This window comes from Pleurodeles waltl, chromosome 8 (assembly GCF_031143425.1).
Source record: "Pleurodeles waltl isolate 20211129_DDA chromosome 8, aPleWal1.hap1.20221129, whole genome shotgun sequence".
Classification (NCBI taxonomy): domain Eukaryota; kingdom Metazoa; phylum Chordata; class Amphibia; order Caudata; family Salamandridae; genus Pleurodeles; species Pleurodeles waltl.
In genome coordinates, this window is record NC_090447.1 from 815,703,727 (window position 1) to 815,720,354 (window position 16,628).

A 16,628-nucleotide genomic window follows, 5' to 3' on the forward strand; every position below is an offset into this window, starting at 1 on the left:
AAACGTTATCCAAGATTTCATACATTGTTGTGGAAACTTTGTTCTGCAGAAACATGTCTTGCTTCATATCCTAGGTGGGTTTAGGTGAGTGCTAAAAGTGAATAAGGAGTACATTAATTTGACGTGGAAGAAATGTTAAGAAACAATTGCAGTTGTTAGTAGACTGGAAGGTGTTCAGCATTGAGGTAAGATTACAGGAACCAGCTTCTAAACTTCATGCCCCATGTTTATTGTGTAAATTCTGCCTAGAACATCCTGACAAGCCAGGGGTTTCTCTTTTCAGATGGTGGCCTTGAGAGTCTTGGGGCTTGTTATAATGTGTGCCTTACTGACAAGGCCTCAGTGGATCCGGGGTGTAATACTTCAAATCTGTGTATGCCAAGTTCATTCCAAGGAAGAAAAGGCTGAAAGTGTTCAGTGAATGCTGTCGCCGCCTGGCAAAAGTTATTGCGTCTGTGAAGAAAATATTACATGATAGTACCCAACAAAGATACTAAATGTCCCAGGAATCCTTGAGCTTTCACATTGTTTGTAGATGGTGGTGGCAATCAATGATCACTGGGTATAACTCCCCATGTGTTTCACTGTGTCATTGCTAGAAAAGTGAATTGCAATGTTAATGCAGCCGGGACCTTGAGACTTGGTTTGTGTTCGCATTTGAAGAACTCGGCATTCATAATTGATTATTTAAGGACAAACTGGAAGTCGGAGAGGTATTTCTATTATAAAATTATGTTAAAAGGAAACAATCGTTGAACTATTTGATAAAACAAGTATAGACTTTAACAAAGACTGTTTACAAGAAGGAAAACGTATATACCTCTGGCCATAGTTCTGAATCATAGGAATCTTCATTGAAGACATAAACTTAGAATAATTCTGTGCTGCCTGTGCGGACCCTGGAGCACCTTCTTCAACATATATTTAGATTTCATGAAAATGTCTGTATAGTGTTCATCACTGCAAATCATTTTCTTCATAGCTGCAGTGTAGACTATCAGCGATGTACTTTCCTTGAAATTCTGTAGCAGTGTAGTAGAAAATAATTGTCGAAAAAGGACCTTTTTAATATCTGCAACATAAAATAATAGAAAAATGCTGCCCTTGAATAGACAGCATGATAGGAAAAAACTGCCTGATAGGTTAACAGTGAAAGCTTGAAAACATGGCTCGCCCCTTTATGCCCCCCAGAGAGACCCCTTCCCACAATGCACTGCAGTGGCAGTTTGCCTGAGAAAGTAAGTTCAATTTTCCGGTTCCTTCAGGCAGGGTCTCACAACACATCAGGTGATTTCTTTTTTCACCACACTTTGTGAGAATTCTTTTCACTGCTCTTTGAAAATCACTTTTACTTGATATTTTTTATCTGTCTTGTCAACTTAAACCATTTTATCTGGACTTCTTCTTTGCTGAAGATAATTTTTTAATCAAAAATGCCAGCTCTCCTCACTAAGTGTCCATCCTGTAGCAGAAACAAAGTGTCTTCAGATCCCCATAAAGTATGCAAAGTGTGTTTATCTCTTCAGCACATAGCTAAAGGCTGTGACATATGTAAAATGTATAACAACTGTTCGTGCATTTGTGATATAGGCCTGGAGTGGGCCGATGTAGGCCTAGAGTGGACTTGCATCAGTTTGGGGTTGGAGATCTGCATCAGAGTCTAACATCAGGCTGGTGCAAGTGGAGGCAGTACCAACGTCGGCGTGGAAGGAACTGGTGTGATCCATGGGGCTATTTTTAAAGTCCAAACGGATGAAAACTGAGGACTAGAAAAGAGTCCGTTGCTGTTGGGGATGGACATGCTGGCAGACTTCCCATTGGGGGCTCCTACAACTTTGTGGGCCTGAAACACTCGCAGCATGGCTTCCTTAAAATCTGGTATTTGCTGCAGAGTTGACAAAGGCCTGGGAAATTCTGGGTGCCCTAGTACCAAATGCGGGACTGAGTCAGATTCAGGTGACACTGGACGCGGCAGATCTTTAGATTTACATTTAGCCAAACTTCGACTGGCGGGTTGTGGGTGAATCCTGCTTGGCTTTCTCATGTTTATGGTGCATCTTTGATATGGTCTTACCTGAAGGCTTTTACCTCAAACAGGACTTTTCTTAGGGACAGTACCACGGCCCAGACCTCAAGTGGCACGCAGTGTAGTAGGACTTGAACTTTGATCATGATCTTTGTTTAGCGACGTAAGCTTCTCCTCTTGTTCCTTGATCACCTCTGGGTGCATAAGAGCACAACTACGGGTCATGACTGCTGACCAAGCACCACAAACGCAAGTTCTGTGGGTCTGTGACCAACATCTGCTTCCTGCAGTCCAGGCATTGTTTCAGTAGTCTTGGAGAGAATATATTCCCTAGAAAACTGTTGTAGTAAGAATCTGAAGTTGTTGGAAGTACGGCAAATTTGGGAGATGCTTTCTGGATCCGCATGAAAGCGTGCAGTTAGGAAATAATGCCAGAGGGCATATGTGGTGCTGATATGTAGCTCAGTGTTGTCACTTCTGGAGTTGTATTGAGTCACATAATAATAACACAACACCGCCTACTAGTGCGCAGGAGACATGCTGGAAAAATTATCAAGATCCAGTCTGGCATCTGGGAGTATTCTAAAGGTGAGGAACCTGCATATAAAAGTATCCATCTGAAATTTGTATAAGATACATCTGCAGCACAAATGAGTGAAATGCACATATTTATACGCTGTGGTCATTCAGTATTTGTTAAAACATGTTTTAGAGGAGGCCAGTGCAGGTTGTGTCTCTCCAGTCAAATATGGTTAAAGTTCTTGAGACCTCTCACTAGTCTTTTAGCCATAATCTGGAATTAGAGAGGACAAGACAGATGACACTAAAGTAATTCAGATGGGAGAGGACACAACACCACCATCTGTCCAATGCTCTCCACAGGAAAGAAAGGCCAAACCTTCCAACATAGCCTAATTTTGGCATACCCAGCAGCACATACTTTCTAGATGTGGAGAAGAAACGAAAGACCCTAATCATGGAGAACTCCCAAGTTTCTCACTTAACCCACTGTTAGACCTGGCGTCTTTGGTGTGGTTTCCCTTGTCTTTTTATCTCGGATTCCTGTGTTTGTGACTGTGTGCTGGACTCTGCTGTTGTTGGTTTTGGTACTCTGGACACTTTACCACTGCTGAACACTGCTAAAGTGCAAGTGCTCTCTGTGTAAACTGTAACTCTAATTAGCTTTTTAATGATTGGCATATTTGATTTACTATTAAGTCTAGTAAGTCCCTAGTAAAGTGCACTAGAGGTGACAGGGCCTGTAAATCAAATGCTACTGGTGGGCCTGTAGCACTGATTGTGCCACCCACATGTGTAGCCCTGTAAACATGGCTCAGACGTGCCGCTGCAGTGCTGTGCGTCCAGTTTTAAACTGCCAATTCGACCTGGCAAGAGTACCCACTCGCCAGGTCCAAACCTTCCCTTTTTGTACATGTAAGGCACCCCTAAGGTAGGCCCTAGAAAGCACATGGGCAGGGTGCAGTGTATGTTAAAGGTAGGACATGTACTGATGTGTTTTACATGTCCTAATAGTGAAGTACTGCCAAATTCGTTTTTCCCTATTGCAAGGCCTATCTCTCCCTGAGGCTAACCTGGGGACTGCCTGTAAATATGTTTTAAGTGCAGCTTCCCATGGAGAGCAGATAGAGATATGGAGTTTGGGGGTCTCTGAACTCACAATTTAAAAATAATTTTTTGGGTAACGTTGTTTTTTATAATGTTAATTTGAAAATGCCACTTTTAGAAAGTGGGCATTTTCTTGCTTAACCATCCGGTGCCTCTGCCTGCTAGTGGAATCCACGTCTGTTTCAGACTGACAGTTGGGCTGTTTGTGAATTCCCTTCAGACAGTGACACAAAAGGAGCTGGGGTGTAGCCTGCATATCCTGATGAGTGTCCTGGGCTAGAATGGGGAGGGAGGAGCTGACACCTACACCTGAAAGGGCTGTGCCTGTCCTCACACAATGCAGTCTCCAACCCCCTGGTGTGTGACTGGGGCCTGGCCTGGGCAAGGCAGGATCTTGAGAACAACCGAGACTTTCCATTGAAGTTTGCCTACTTCAAAGACAGAAAGGAGTATAAGTAGTGGACCCAAAACTCCTGACTTTTAGATTACTTCTGAATCAAGAGGAACCTCTGCCAAAGAGAAGAGCTAAAGACCTGCAGGGAGAAGTACTGCCCCTTTGCCAGTGAGTGTGCTTTGCTGGGTTGGTCTGCAGTTGCTGCTTCTGCCTTTGAGAGGACTAACACTGGACTTTGCTGTGTTTTCCTGCTTGTGAAGTGTCTCCAAGGGCTTAGGCTAAGCTTGCCCCCTTTTCTGACGGCTCAGGGCCATCAAAGACTTCCTCTGCCAGCACCTGGACTCTCTTGCTGAGACTCCTACCCTGCCAAGTGGAGCCAACTCCAGTCCCTGGGCCCTAGAAAGGAGAAGCTGGTGGAAACCAGACTGAAATCCACGCACAGGTCCCGCAGGAGACATATTGATGTAGCACAAGCCTCGTGGCTAAAAAAAAAACCACGCCCCACCTGCATCGCAGCTGGGAAATCAACGCAACACATGTGCGCGGCTGCCAAAATCGACAACACTCACGCAGCAAGGCTCTTCATCACAATGCACCGGAATTTTGCATGGATCATCGCTGGCCGTCAAAATCATCGTGAACCTGCGTTGATCAGAGGTTGCCTGTCCAGAAATCGATGCATCGCTCTTCTGTGGGAGAGAAAAACTTTGCATCGCCTACCCTACTGGAGAAGAAATGACGCACAGTCACTTGCAGTGCACGCTCGCCTGTGCAGCTTTATTTTTTATGCAAACCAGGTACTTTGTGTAAAGACAATTCAACTATTGATTTCTACAGATTAAGACACTGTTAACTTTAAAAAAATCATAACTTTGCTTGTGTATGTTGGATTTTTGTCATTTTGGTCTTGTTTGATTTAGATAAATATTGGCTATGTTTTTAAAATGGTGTTGTGTCCATTTTGTAGTGTTTTCACTGTGTTACTGTGTGTGTTGGTTTAAATATTTTACACATTGCCTCTGAGATAAGCATGGCTGCTTGTGCTAAGCAGCCAAGGGGGAGAGCAGGGGTTATCCTAGGTGTGTATCTTCCTTACCCTGACTAGAGTGAGGGTCCCTGCTTGGACAGAGTGCAAACTGATTGCCAACCAGAGGCCCCATTTCTAACACCCACAAAATGAGAGAAGGTCCAGAAAAAAAGAATGTAAAGGCCATAGGCCAGCAAAATAGGACTGAGAAACCCCGCTTATTATAGGCAGTTCTGTTGGGTCTCCATTTTATTTGAGAACATGCACTCTTTCAGCCTCCTCATTGATTTGGAGGAATGGCAGTCATATTTAAGCAGTACCTGTGCGTCTGCGGCATATGGAATCGTCACAACCCAAAAGACTGAGTCAGATTGCATAGAGGCTTGGTGCAGACATTACATAGGAGTGTGATACAGTTGAACCTCAAGAAACGCAACAAGGTAACGAAGTATCACACAAATGAAAGGACTGCAAGTGCAACCATCTGAGACTTATGGTTTAGAAAAAGGCAAACCAGGGAGGGCATGTCCCTCTATCCATGCGGCTCAGAGATGGTACAAAATAATGTCAAGGTGGACTGCTTCAAAGCAGCCACAAGATCTAAACGAAGAATCCCTAACCACTGATCTCACCATACCAAGTCATGCCAGCTCATACCAATTTCATGTAGAAACCTGCTTGCCTAACATCAAGAATATTAAAATATTCCCTATTATTGGACAACCATCTGGCTAGATAGTTCTACATGACCTTAGCCACTGTGGGGAGTTGGGAAGTGGGCTGATGGTTTTTCAAAATGGAGGTGTCAAGCCCTGATTCTTTAATATAGGAGTAACTATCTCTTTCAAACCATTTTTATTATTTTTGATAGAAAAACAGTAGCACATGTTATAGTAAGGTTACAGGATTTCCACATTTTCATGGTATCCTCCAGCTAATAATATATGTCTGAGAACAGTAAATAAGTCAATGCGGATAATAGGTGATTAAGTAAATACAATCAGTACCTATATACAAACATAATAAAGACTAAAATGACAATGAAAAAAGTGCCTGGCCTAAAAGCTATTAGGCTAGTGAGTTCATGATAAAGAAATTCAGGTGGGATGCACTCTGCGTGAGACGACGAATTTGGTGCAGTGTATAAGACAACCTTTATATTCTGAGGAGGAGGACATGCCATTAATTTGAGATACATACAATAACATTAAATAACACACAATAAAGTCTTCACTCAATGATAAAGTGACAATGTATGGATTGCTTAAGGACAAATGCTATAGGGGGAAATGTAACTAGTGGCAGGACAAAGGGATGCTCTTTTACAGAGGTCTGGTATAGTCTCTGGTGTGCTCCCAAAAGGTAAAGATTTCACCCGGGAGCAAAAGGGCATTGATGTAATCCTCCTGTCTCCTCCCTGTGCAGAGAAAACAGATCATATTTCCACCCCTCGAAGTTCTGTGGTATGCCAAAGAAGCTTCCTGGGCAGAGAGGAGAGTTTCCAGTACATGGTGAGTAAACGCTACACCAGTAGAAAGGCAAAGTCTAGGAATCTGTTACCAACTGTGCCAGTCTTTGAATAGGCGTAAATCCCTAACAGTTTGTGTAGGCCTTGTCTGCTTGTGACAGTTGTAAGCTCTGTTGTGATCTAACTTCAAAACGCAGGAACTACTGGGCAATCCCAGAACATGTGCTTGATGCCTGCATCAGGAGCATGACATCAAGAACAGTCAGAACTTGCAGTATTGTGCACTTTATTCAAGTGTGCTAGGGTTAATTAAGCACAATAAAAAGTTACATTTGATGTGTTGAAATCTGGCATTATGTGAGAACTTGAGAGGATAAGAGAGCAAGTTATCACATTCCATTTCTGTTGTGTAAATGTGAGACCCGTGTTAGTCTGACTGGGGATAAACTGGACAAGCAAATACCTAGTGTGTAGAGTTTGCATCGAAGGGTAAGTGTGTAGTCCTGCATAGGTGATATCCCAGATATTTTTGAGGGCTGATTTGAGACGTCTGTGTGTTAAGAAGTGACCTGCAGTGAGGCCATATTTTACAACCAGTTAAATCGAAGTTGATGGGGAGAAAAGATCCATCTTGGAATAAGTCTCCTACACAGTGTAATCCAGTGTTCTCACAGGCTTCAGCTGAGCTGGGTGTAACACTGTCCCGAAAACAATGGAAACTATGTAAGGCAACTCCAGGAGCATAGTGTGCATCTGTGGGCGAAAAAGTTAAAGCTCTGTGGTAACTATTTTGGGAACAGCTATTTATTCGGTTTTTATGGCAACTGAAGCGTTCATGAATTAAGTCTAAGACACAGGTTTGAGATGAAAGACACATCTCATGTAAGAATTAACTAGCTAACCAGCTCAGTAGAGAAGTTCAAAGTCCAGGCAGGTGCCAAGGCCTCCACAATCAGTCTAGAGTTTCAGTTCAGATAATGCAACTCGGTGTTCCAAATCAAGTTTTTCAACATACCACCTAAAATATAAAATATATTTTGGACACCTGAAGAGGTAGAATGACAGAATAATATAATAATCTCAGCAACATAAGGCAAGCACATCCTAGGAATATCAGAGGCAGGGACTTTGACTATGTCTTATTGAGTTGCTGTGGGACCTGGCTGCATTTAAGGAAGGCATTGATGACTGTCTGAATAGATCCTCCCATGATAGGGAGAAGGCCTTTTAGAATAAATATACCGCAGGGGTCCCCTGGTGAAACCACTTTGAGGCTGAACAGGATCTCATTCACATTACGGAGACTGATCAGAAGCGGTCACAAGATAGGAATGGGAGCAGATGGTAGGACTACGAGCTCTGTTACCTGGACAGATTCATTGTGGTGCCCCACTGATTTTTCATTCTGTCATAGATCATGATGATATTCAAAGAGAACAAGCACTGCCAAAGCCAACAGGTCTCGCCTATGTGAGAGCTATTCGCTTTGTCAATGTCTTTTAGCCTGTTGTACAGCAGCACGACTACTGTGCAGCATGGCTGAAAGTTAGGGAAACAAAGTGTTATAACACGACTTGTGCTGGTGGCATCATAGCGATATAACACAGCATAACTCTTTTTTCTAAATTTCAGCTATGTTGCTGTACAACATAGGCACACGACATTGACAAAGCCGACAGCTCTAGCGTAGGCGAGACCTACTTTGTCAATGCTTTTTCTCTGAGGAAGTTGGAAATCTTAACTGCAACCAGAGACTAGTAGGTAGGTGGTAGCAGAGATGGGGCGGGGGTCATGTAGTAGCAGAAACCAGAGGTCTCAAAGATGGTAGGAGGATGGGGTGCTGGCAGACAAACTATAACCCAGGGGCTGGGATCAAGGAACAGTAAGGGTTGGCATACGTGGCTGCAGGGGGCACTGGACACGAGGGCTGCTAGCAGTAACAAAGGGAGTGGGGTTAGAGGCCGGAGGAATCAATGCACAGATGCAGGTATATCATTTTACTAACTTCCATGCATCAGCATCTCACCCAGTCCAGTTTTTTTCTCTGCGGTTTGGGATTTGTAGTATTTTTGTTTTTTCTCACCTTAAAATAGGTTTTATAATTTCTAGAATGCAGAGAATAAATGTGGACTAAATTAACTACTCACCCATTGAGCTTGGACACTTGAGAGCTCTAGAGATGATGAGGTCTGGAGCGGAGTTACAAAACGGGAGTCAGTCATGTGCCACAAACAAACAACAGAAAGGGATATTTTATTTTATAATATACAGATAAGGCACAGGCCACAACATTTATTTTATTTTCAACTGCAAGAAGAAACGTGGAACTGTGTTTAGATACCAGAAGTGATTTAGAGCTACACTGACGCCCGACAAACTCCTGGCGGTTGGAGGGAGGGAGCAAGGACTGGATATTGTACTTCCAGGTTGTGTCGGCAGCCATTTTACTTTTGCCTATAAAAAGAAACACCGATCTGTGCGAAATACTAAAAGTAATCTAGAGTTGTACTGATGCCTGATAAACTGCTGACAGCGGAAGGGAGGGAGTGGGGGCCAGATAGTGTATTCCCATGGTGTGTCATGCAGCCACAAATCTGCAACAAAAACTAGAAAACGACACGTCCTAAACAGTGAAAGTAATAAAAAGTAAAGTTTGTAAAAAAAGCACTATGGCACGACCAGTGCTGGTGCTCAGTCATATCTCTTTTTTTCGCCAGGACGGGCAAGAATGGAAGAGGTCAGCAACATGTAGAACTGAAGAAGAAATAGTATCTCCCTTACAGCATAAGCAGCTGATGGACACTAATTAAGCTGAATCAATCTGTGTTTGGTCTGTGCTCCACAGACAGGCAAGCAAGCAACGCTTGGTATGCGCTGGACAATTAGGAGGCAGCACAGAAGAGTGGCAAAGAAGCCAATGAATGGTAAGTAGTGGGTGGGCTCCTAGTCAATTACTCAACACAAAGGTCTTGCGGGCGAGACCTAAAAAAGACCTAAAAATGAGATACACTATCATGATGTCTGGAAGCAGGAACTCCTATCTTCGGTTATGAGGAGCTGGCACATTTTCTTCATAGTCTTAAATAGATCTCTAGAAACATTGTTTGCTGACTGTAGTTGGGGCGTAATAGACAAACCCATTGCACTGTAAAGCAATAACTTATGATGTTTAAAAGCAGTTTTATATGCATTCCCTCTATTTGTCAAACACACAAAAGGTGATGGGAGGATGCTTGCATTAAGTCTAACCACTGACAACTGCTCAGGGTAACATTCCAACCCATCATTCTTTTGCCCTCCATGCCACCACAGATTAGACTGAGCCAACCAGAAGGTGACTTACAAAATACTTCTGATGCCTAGTACTATTTCAAAGTGATGTATTGCAGGAACAACACACTCCTTTTCCCCCAAAACTTGTAGAATTTTCAAAAGTGCATTTTCATCTTAGGACTCGCCCCAGGAATAGCTCTGGGGCTTGTTTTCTTCATACTCTCTGCTCTCTTCTTTCCTTTTTGTCTGTCATTTTATTTGTCTTTTCTTGTTTCTTTCTGATAGGTCACCCTTATTTCCTCCTCTTCTCTTTGTTTTCTCCTGCTTACCGTTGGTTGGCTTTACTGTAACTCATTTTCCAGCATCCTATGTGATGCCTTTATTCCGTCAATCTTGTGTTGTTTCTCCCATCTAGCATTGCCTCTTTACCTGGTTCTCATTCTCGCTTTCAGGGAACTACATTTCTCTTTTTGTGTAAGCACTCACACTCCATGAGAGTAGATGTGTTTTTTTTTCCAGTCTCATTTTTTCACATGGTTTCTCTTTCCTAAACTGTGCCTGCCCATTGCTTTTTCTTCTCACCCTCACTCTTAATTTTGCTCCCCCCATCCTTTTGTCTTGCCAGTTGCTTCTTCTCCTCACTTCTGTACTCCCCAGTTGCTTGCTCGCCTGTGTTTTTTTCTGTTTGCCTGTTGCTTCTCTTCCACACTTTTCCCTCCTGTGTTACTCTCCCCACCTACGCCCTCTTTCTCTCGACCATTGCTTCTACTCCCCACTTCTCTCTGTGTTACTTTCCATCTTCGCCATATATCTTCCATTTCACCCACTGTGTTGCTTCCCCCCAACCTGCTATATTGCGTACCCAATTCCGACATGATGCTTCCCCAAACACCGACCCTCTGTGTTGCTCGCCCCCAGCATGGTGCATTAAAACAAAAAAATGCTTTCCTCATTTTGTGTGCGTGCACATGCATGTTGTTGCGTGCACCTACATAACAAAACCATTACCACAAGATAGTGGCTTATTATATTTAGATTTTTTTTCCTTCAGACATGCTGTGCAGTATCGTGGATGCTTTATAGTATGACAAACACTGAAAATCCAACAGGTCCTAAAGGCACTGCTAAACAACTACAATGCATTAGCTGGCTTTTTAAAAAACGTAATGTTTTATCCTATGCCTGAGAACTTTGATAACAACCTTTAATTGCGGCGCAAGAAGCTCCTTGTTGCCAGTCATGTCCTCAACTCTATCAACAAAAACGTGTCAAGAATACTATGCCGCATTATTGTTATAAATGTCACAGATCAAACTCTGCGGTTAACAGCTCAACATATATTAAACCAGAAAGTGAACGAGTAAGTGTTGATTGTTATGCTTTATCTCCATTTGAATCTGCCGACAATTATAATAAAAAGACTTGAACTCAAAACTTCCAGCAAATGGCAAGCTTGCGCTTTTGGCTTTTCGGCTAGAAAGCAGAATGTGAAAATAACCTTGGCTCGTCTTAAAAAGGACATTAAATAGCACTCCTCAACCTTTCAAACTCACAAAAAATTCATACATATTACCAAAAACATAACTTGAACACGAAAACTATTTTTCTCTATCAATTTGTGCAGTTTATGAGACAGTTTACAGATTGTGTTAAAGTTTCAATGGATTTGACCAATTATTTATACCAACAAAGTGAATGAAGCTCAACAGAGCATAAAATAACAACTACAAATACAGTTATCGTTTCAATTAATGAAAAATACACAATTTTAAGTTGCAAGCACTCACCAGGCCACTCACAGCTATGATGCACATGGATGGACTAGACGTTAAAAGCTTGAAAAAAAAGAGAAGAGACTGTTTTAAAAGTTATCACTACTTGGATCTGAATCAACAACAGTAATTTGGACAGAATTTCAGTGAGGAAAAAAAAAAAGAGTCAGAGACTGCCTATTCTGGATTAGTTTTTTCTCTGTATCCTCAAACATTACATTACCTTGGATCAGATAAATTGCATTTAGGAAGGCATGCTGGTCTTCTAGAAACAATGCATAATGCTCACATTTAATCTGATTCACATACGGCCCTAGTAAATGGTCGGACGTTATCCATATAGGATTGCTCCTTTTGCAAATGTACAGCATGGGTAGACCTTGCCAAGGACATATTGTTTGGGTCAAAGACAACAAGTTTTCAGGTTTATTTTATCCTTGGGACAAGTAAACCCAATCTACTGCAGCACAAACCCTTTCGCTGGCAATTAACAGTACCATGAAGCAGGTAAGGGAATTGTTGGCAGTTGAGGTAATATTTGTGTCCATAAGCTAATGCTGTTCGAACTTGTATTTATGGTTCATTAATGCAAAGCCTTTATTAGCATTCTAAATAAATGTCGTAAGCTCGGACTGCACTACCAACAGTGGTTCCACTAAAAAATGTGTTAACGGATTTGCAAGGTTTAACAATATGAGGCTATATAATGCTTCCAGAATGCTCTCTGTTTATATACAAATATTTGCAGAAGCTTGAAAGCAAAATTGATAATTCTTTGTTTTAAAAAAAATAAATTCAGAAACAAATGCAACTAGGAAACAAAGACGTTTTGGTACCATTACCTTGAAGCCTCATTTAGTAAAATGTGTGGAGGCATGCTGGTATTTCCTAAACATTCATAGTGGAAAGTCAGTGTAATCAACTTCAATAAGATTATGGAAAACATAAACAAGCTTTGACAAAGTCAATAGGTCCGACATTGGTAGCCAGTCTTTTGGTTTTGTCAAAGGGTGTCTTGTTTTGACAAAAAAAACTTTATTGTTGTGGGAACTTCTGGACCCTCACTATTGTAACAAACATTGGCAAAAAGCAAAAAGATTTTATTGCCTCAAAAAAACACACATTGCCATAGTAGTTCCTGGCACTGAGCAAATCTGCTTTATGTGCCGATATGCTACTTGTCAAAGAGCCGATTACAGTCATTCGTAGTGAAGCCAGCCGATAGATGGAAACAGAGAGAGATAAAAATGTAATAAAAACAAAAGGTATTGGTTTACGCCAGACCTAATTAGGCGTTCACTTCTTAAAGAAAGTCACCAAAGTGCACCCATGATACATGTCTTTGCATTAGTGCATATTTAAATATTTCATGAATTCACAAGAATTTACAGAAGTAGACCAGGAAATTGTATTCCTAGAAAATATTTGTGAACTGTGTTTTAGCACGAGCAAAATATGCATGTGTAAATTTGCTCATGCCAAAATCGGTTGAGAGTTTACATGTTCACTTTCTCTCTAACCACTTTTTCCCCAACCCTAGAAGAAGTTTTCCTTCTGACATTGTCAGGAGTAAATTTCCAACCATTCTCAGTATGGGAAAAGATTAGAGATAAGCTGGTGAAAACCCACACAACATGCAAGTTAGTAGGGTTGCACAGACTCAAAAAGGCAGTCTAACCCTGGAACTATTGCTTACCGCTAACACCAGCCCCAGTATGTAGATCTGCAGAAAGGTGGAAAAATAAGGATATTTCTAGTATTCAAGCCCTACTACAGTACTAGGCCTGGAATATTCAAAAAAGCTATTATCAGAGCTTTTACATTATGAAAAAGCTGCCATAATTTGTTGCTGCATTACATGGCTCCAAAAGGACAAGTAGACTATTTTCAGGCCAAGTAGATTTATGAGCAACCTGTCCCATCGACCAAAGTAAGACTTAATAAAACCAAATCATCAGCATACAAGACAATATACAAATGTACTCTGTCTAACTTTGGTGTAAACATTAGAACTTTTGCAAAAATGTATTAAGTCAACTAGGTATAAATAAAAAATAAGGGGGCTAAAACATATAAATATTTAAGGCCACTGGGTACAGGCACTTTATCTCATTACTTGTACCTAAAACATTTCTTTTCTTGCCTAATTCTTTTTATTGACATTTTCAGCAAAAGAGAACAATATGAAATTGAGCACAGGTAAAAACCAAGGCATCGCTCACACCTGGACACCTTAAAACCATATCTCCCCCACAAATCACTCCTTGTTACTATTGTTTTCGACATTACTTGATGGGTCATTCATAGCCCTCTGTATGAAGACAACCACAGTATCTGTGGCACCACAAATATTGCCTCTGTAATCATTCCAGTGACCCCAAATTTTGACCCATTTCCGAGGGCAGCCCCTGCCTTCATACACCACCCTTTCGACGAGATTGCACCAGTCCATGTCGCATTTCCAACCTTGTTACTGGTGCACCTGCTCCGCTCTCCACATTTTGGCGATATTTCTTTTTGCAATAGGCAACCCCAACATTAACCATATATGTTTCATGGGAGCAGGTCTGTTTCCTCCCAAACATTCAGGAGACACCATTTCACTGTCGGGGTAAGGGAGGATCTACATACTTCGTTCGGACGTTCAATCACTGCCTCCCAATAGCCCTGTTTTTTTGGACATTTCCAAATCGTGTTGTAAAAGATACCCACCTGGCCACAACCCCATCTACAGTTCACACTTGCTGTCCTACCCACCTTAGACGATATGTTTGGGGAGTTATAAGAGCGTTGAAGGTTTTTTTGTTCTACTAGACAAAAATCTGAATGTTTGTCCAGTCCCTTAGAGGAGGCCGTGGCTTCCACCCAGTCGTCATCATCAAGGCCCCCAATATCATGTGCCCAGTGCTCACGCAGGTGTGTCAGAACCTCAGGTGTATTCTGGACTATTTTCTTGTATGTCCGTGATGTGGTTTTTCACATTATATACTCATCAAGGAGTCCGTCCTCCAACGGTGGGGACTCCGGTAGTGCTGTTTCCCTTGGCAGAGCCACCCTCAGTGCATGTCTGTCCTGCAGATAGTGGTATGTTTTTGTAGGTGCTAACCGGTAGTCTGTAAAGGGAATGACGTCACCCTGTTGCATTAAGATCCTCACCCTCAAGATGCATATTAGGTCCCACTTATCAAAGCCCAGGAGGCATCTCAGTTTTCAGGGTGCAGGTAGGTCCCAAAGGGGTCTAGCCTGTGTGATCTTCACCTATCAGCCCAGGAATTGAGTGGCTGTGTGCCAAATGTCAACCACTATTGCTGTCAGTCCCTTGAGTTTCAAGCACTTGGGAGGTCCGTAAAGTGCCCTTACGTAACCCCCGGTTACAGTTCTAGCCTGTCCATCTGGTAGGCCAGTTTGTTGGGAGGCCCAAAGACCCAGCCGTTGATAGTGGACAACTGCACCGCCCAGCAGCACATACCCAAAACATTTCTAATCCAGTTATCTGAATATAGATATCTTGTGGCCTTAAATGAGAAGTCAGATGTAGATTGCCTCCAATTTGTGTCATAGTATAAAGGTTGTCAAAGGTGCTGGACAAAACCACAAATGTAGCTAATTATTTCTGACACTTCACTAACATATATTTTTAACACAGTATCAAAGACATTAACAGCTGTGCAAGGAGGACCTAAACCCTACTTTCTCTAGTTAGAGCAGGTTATTACTTGCTACCCAAGGTTCCAATTGGTGTAGGAGGACCTTAGCATAAATAGTCACTGCTAAGTGCAAAACAATAGGGTTGATAGTTGGACATACTTGGTCTAGCCCGTTTCAAGTATCCGGAAGTTGATCTTTCACAATACAATAATTAAACTAGCCATGAAAGACAGATGTCCAGAGTAGGGCATTATACACTGTTAGAAGGACCCCACTGAGGCCAGTGGCTCTACAGCCATTCATACCTTTCACTACAGTAAGCATCTGTGCAACCGTAGTAGGCTTAGAAGAATTGAATGAAGATTCACCAGAGAGAACCACATTATTTTGTAGGCCTTTAGTTTGCATATAGCCAAACAAAGTGAGAACATCAGGCAGCCTCACTATTCGAGGCTAGCTTCTGACATACCTTCTTCCCAGTAGTGTTAGCCACAATAGACCAAAAATCCCTTAGTTGGTTTTCTTGAATTGAGAACAACCTTTTTTTGTCTTTTTAATTCACATTTTGAAAGACCCAACCTACACCTACTTGCCATTGTACTGTAGGTTTCAAAGGCACATCACTCAAAGTGGCTACTCATATCTAAATTCAATTTGAAAATATTGGCCAATAAGCTACCATTTCACTTCTCATTTTGTATGTTGAAAAGAAGTCCAAAGGACCCAATTCCTAAAATAAATCCAGGCCAGTAAAACTACTATGATCATACATATATGAAGAGATGAGAGCATTAAAGTCTCCAAGCAATAGACAAACAGTATTTGAATACTTACCTTAGATGTCTTGCAGAGGATGCATGGCACTGGTAAGAATATTTGTACTTGATTGTCCAGGAAGAATATACATATTGCAAACTAATAATTTTAACACAGATTCATCGATATACTATTGGTCCTTATTTGGGATCAGCAAGAAGACTACTAATATAAGGGGACAGTTTACATACAACTTGGTGACAGACCAATTCTTGCCACTTCTTATAAGAGTGGGAAGTCAACCCCCCTTACCCCCCTCATCCCGACACCCCCCCTCCCCTTTATCATGGCCATCGGTAAAGTCAATGGCTGCACTAGAGAACACTAAATAATTACTCAAATCAAACTCTGATACCTATTAAGTTTTCTGGAAGCAAATTTCTGCAGAATTAATAAATAACAAAAATAATTAATAAAAGTACTCAAAAACTAAAAATACTATAGTCCAGCGATTTTACAATATAGTAAATACATGGTTTCACTGGGTATTTTGTGTGGGCGGATTTTTTAAATGAAAAACAAATTTGGCATGTCAGAAATCCAGGGACAATTTTCTAATAATTGGACATTGTCTACTG

General features: G+C 41.7%; 1 protein-coding gene across 1 annotated transcript in view; it reads right to left on the bottom strand.

The window, feature by feature from the left end:
- UBAC2 (UBA domain containing 2) overlaps positions 1-16,628 on the bottom strand; it is a 695,090-nt gene that overhangs the window by 325,617 nt on the left and 352,845 nt on the right. The window contains exon 6 of the mRNA XM_069205081.1: positions 11,602-11,649. Coding sequence (XP_069061182.1) covers positions 11,602-11,649 — 48 coding nt within the window. The remainder of the gene's footprint in view (positions 1-11,601; positions 11,650-16,628) is intronic.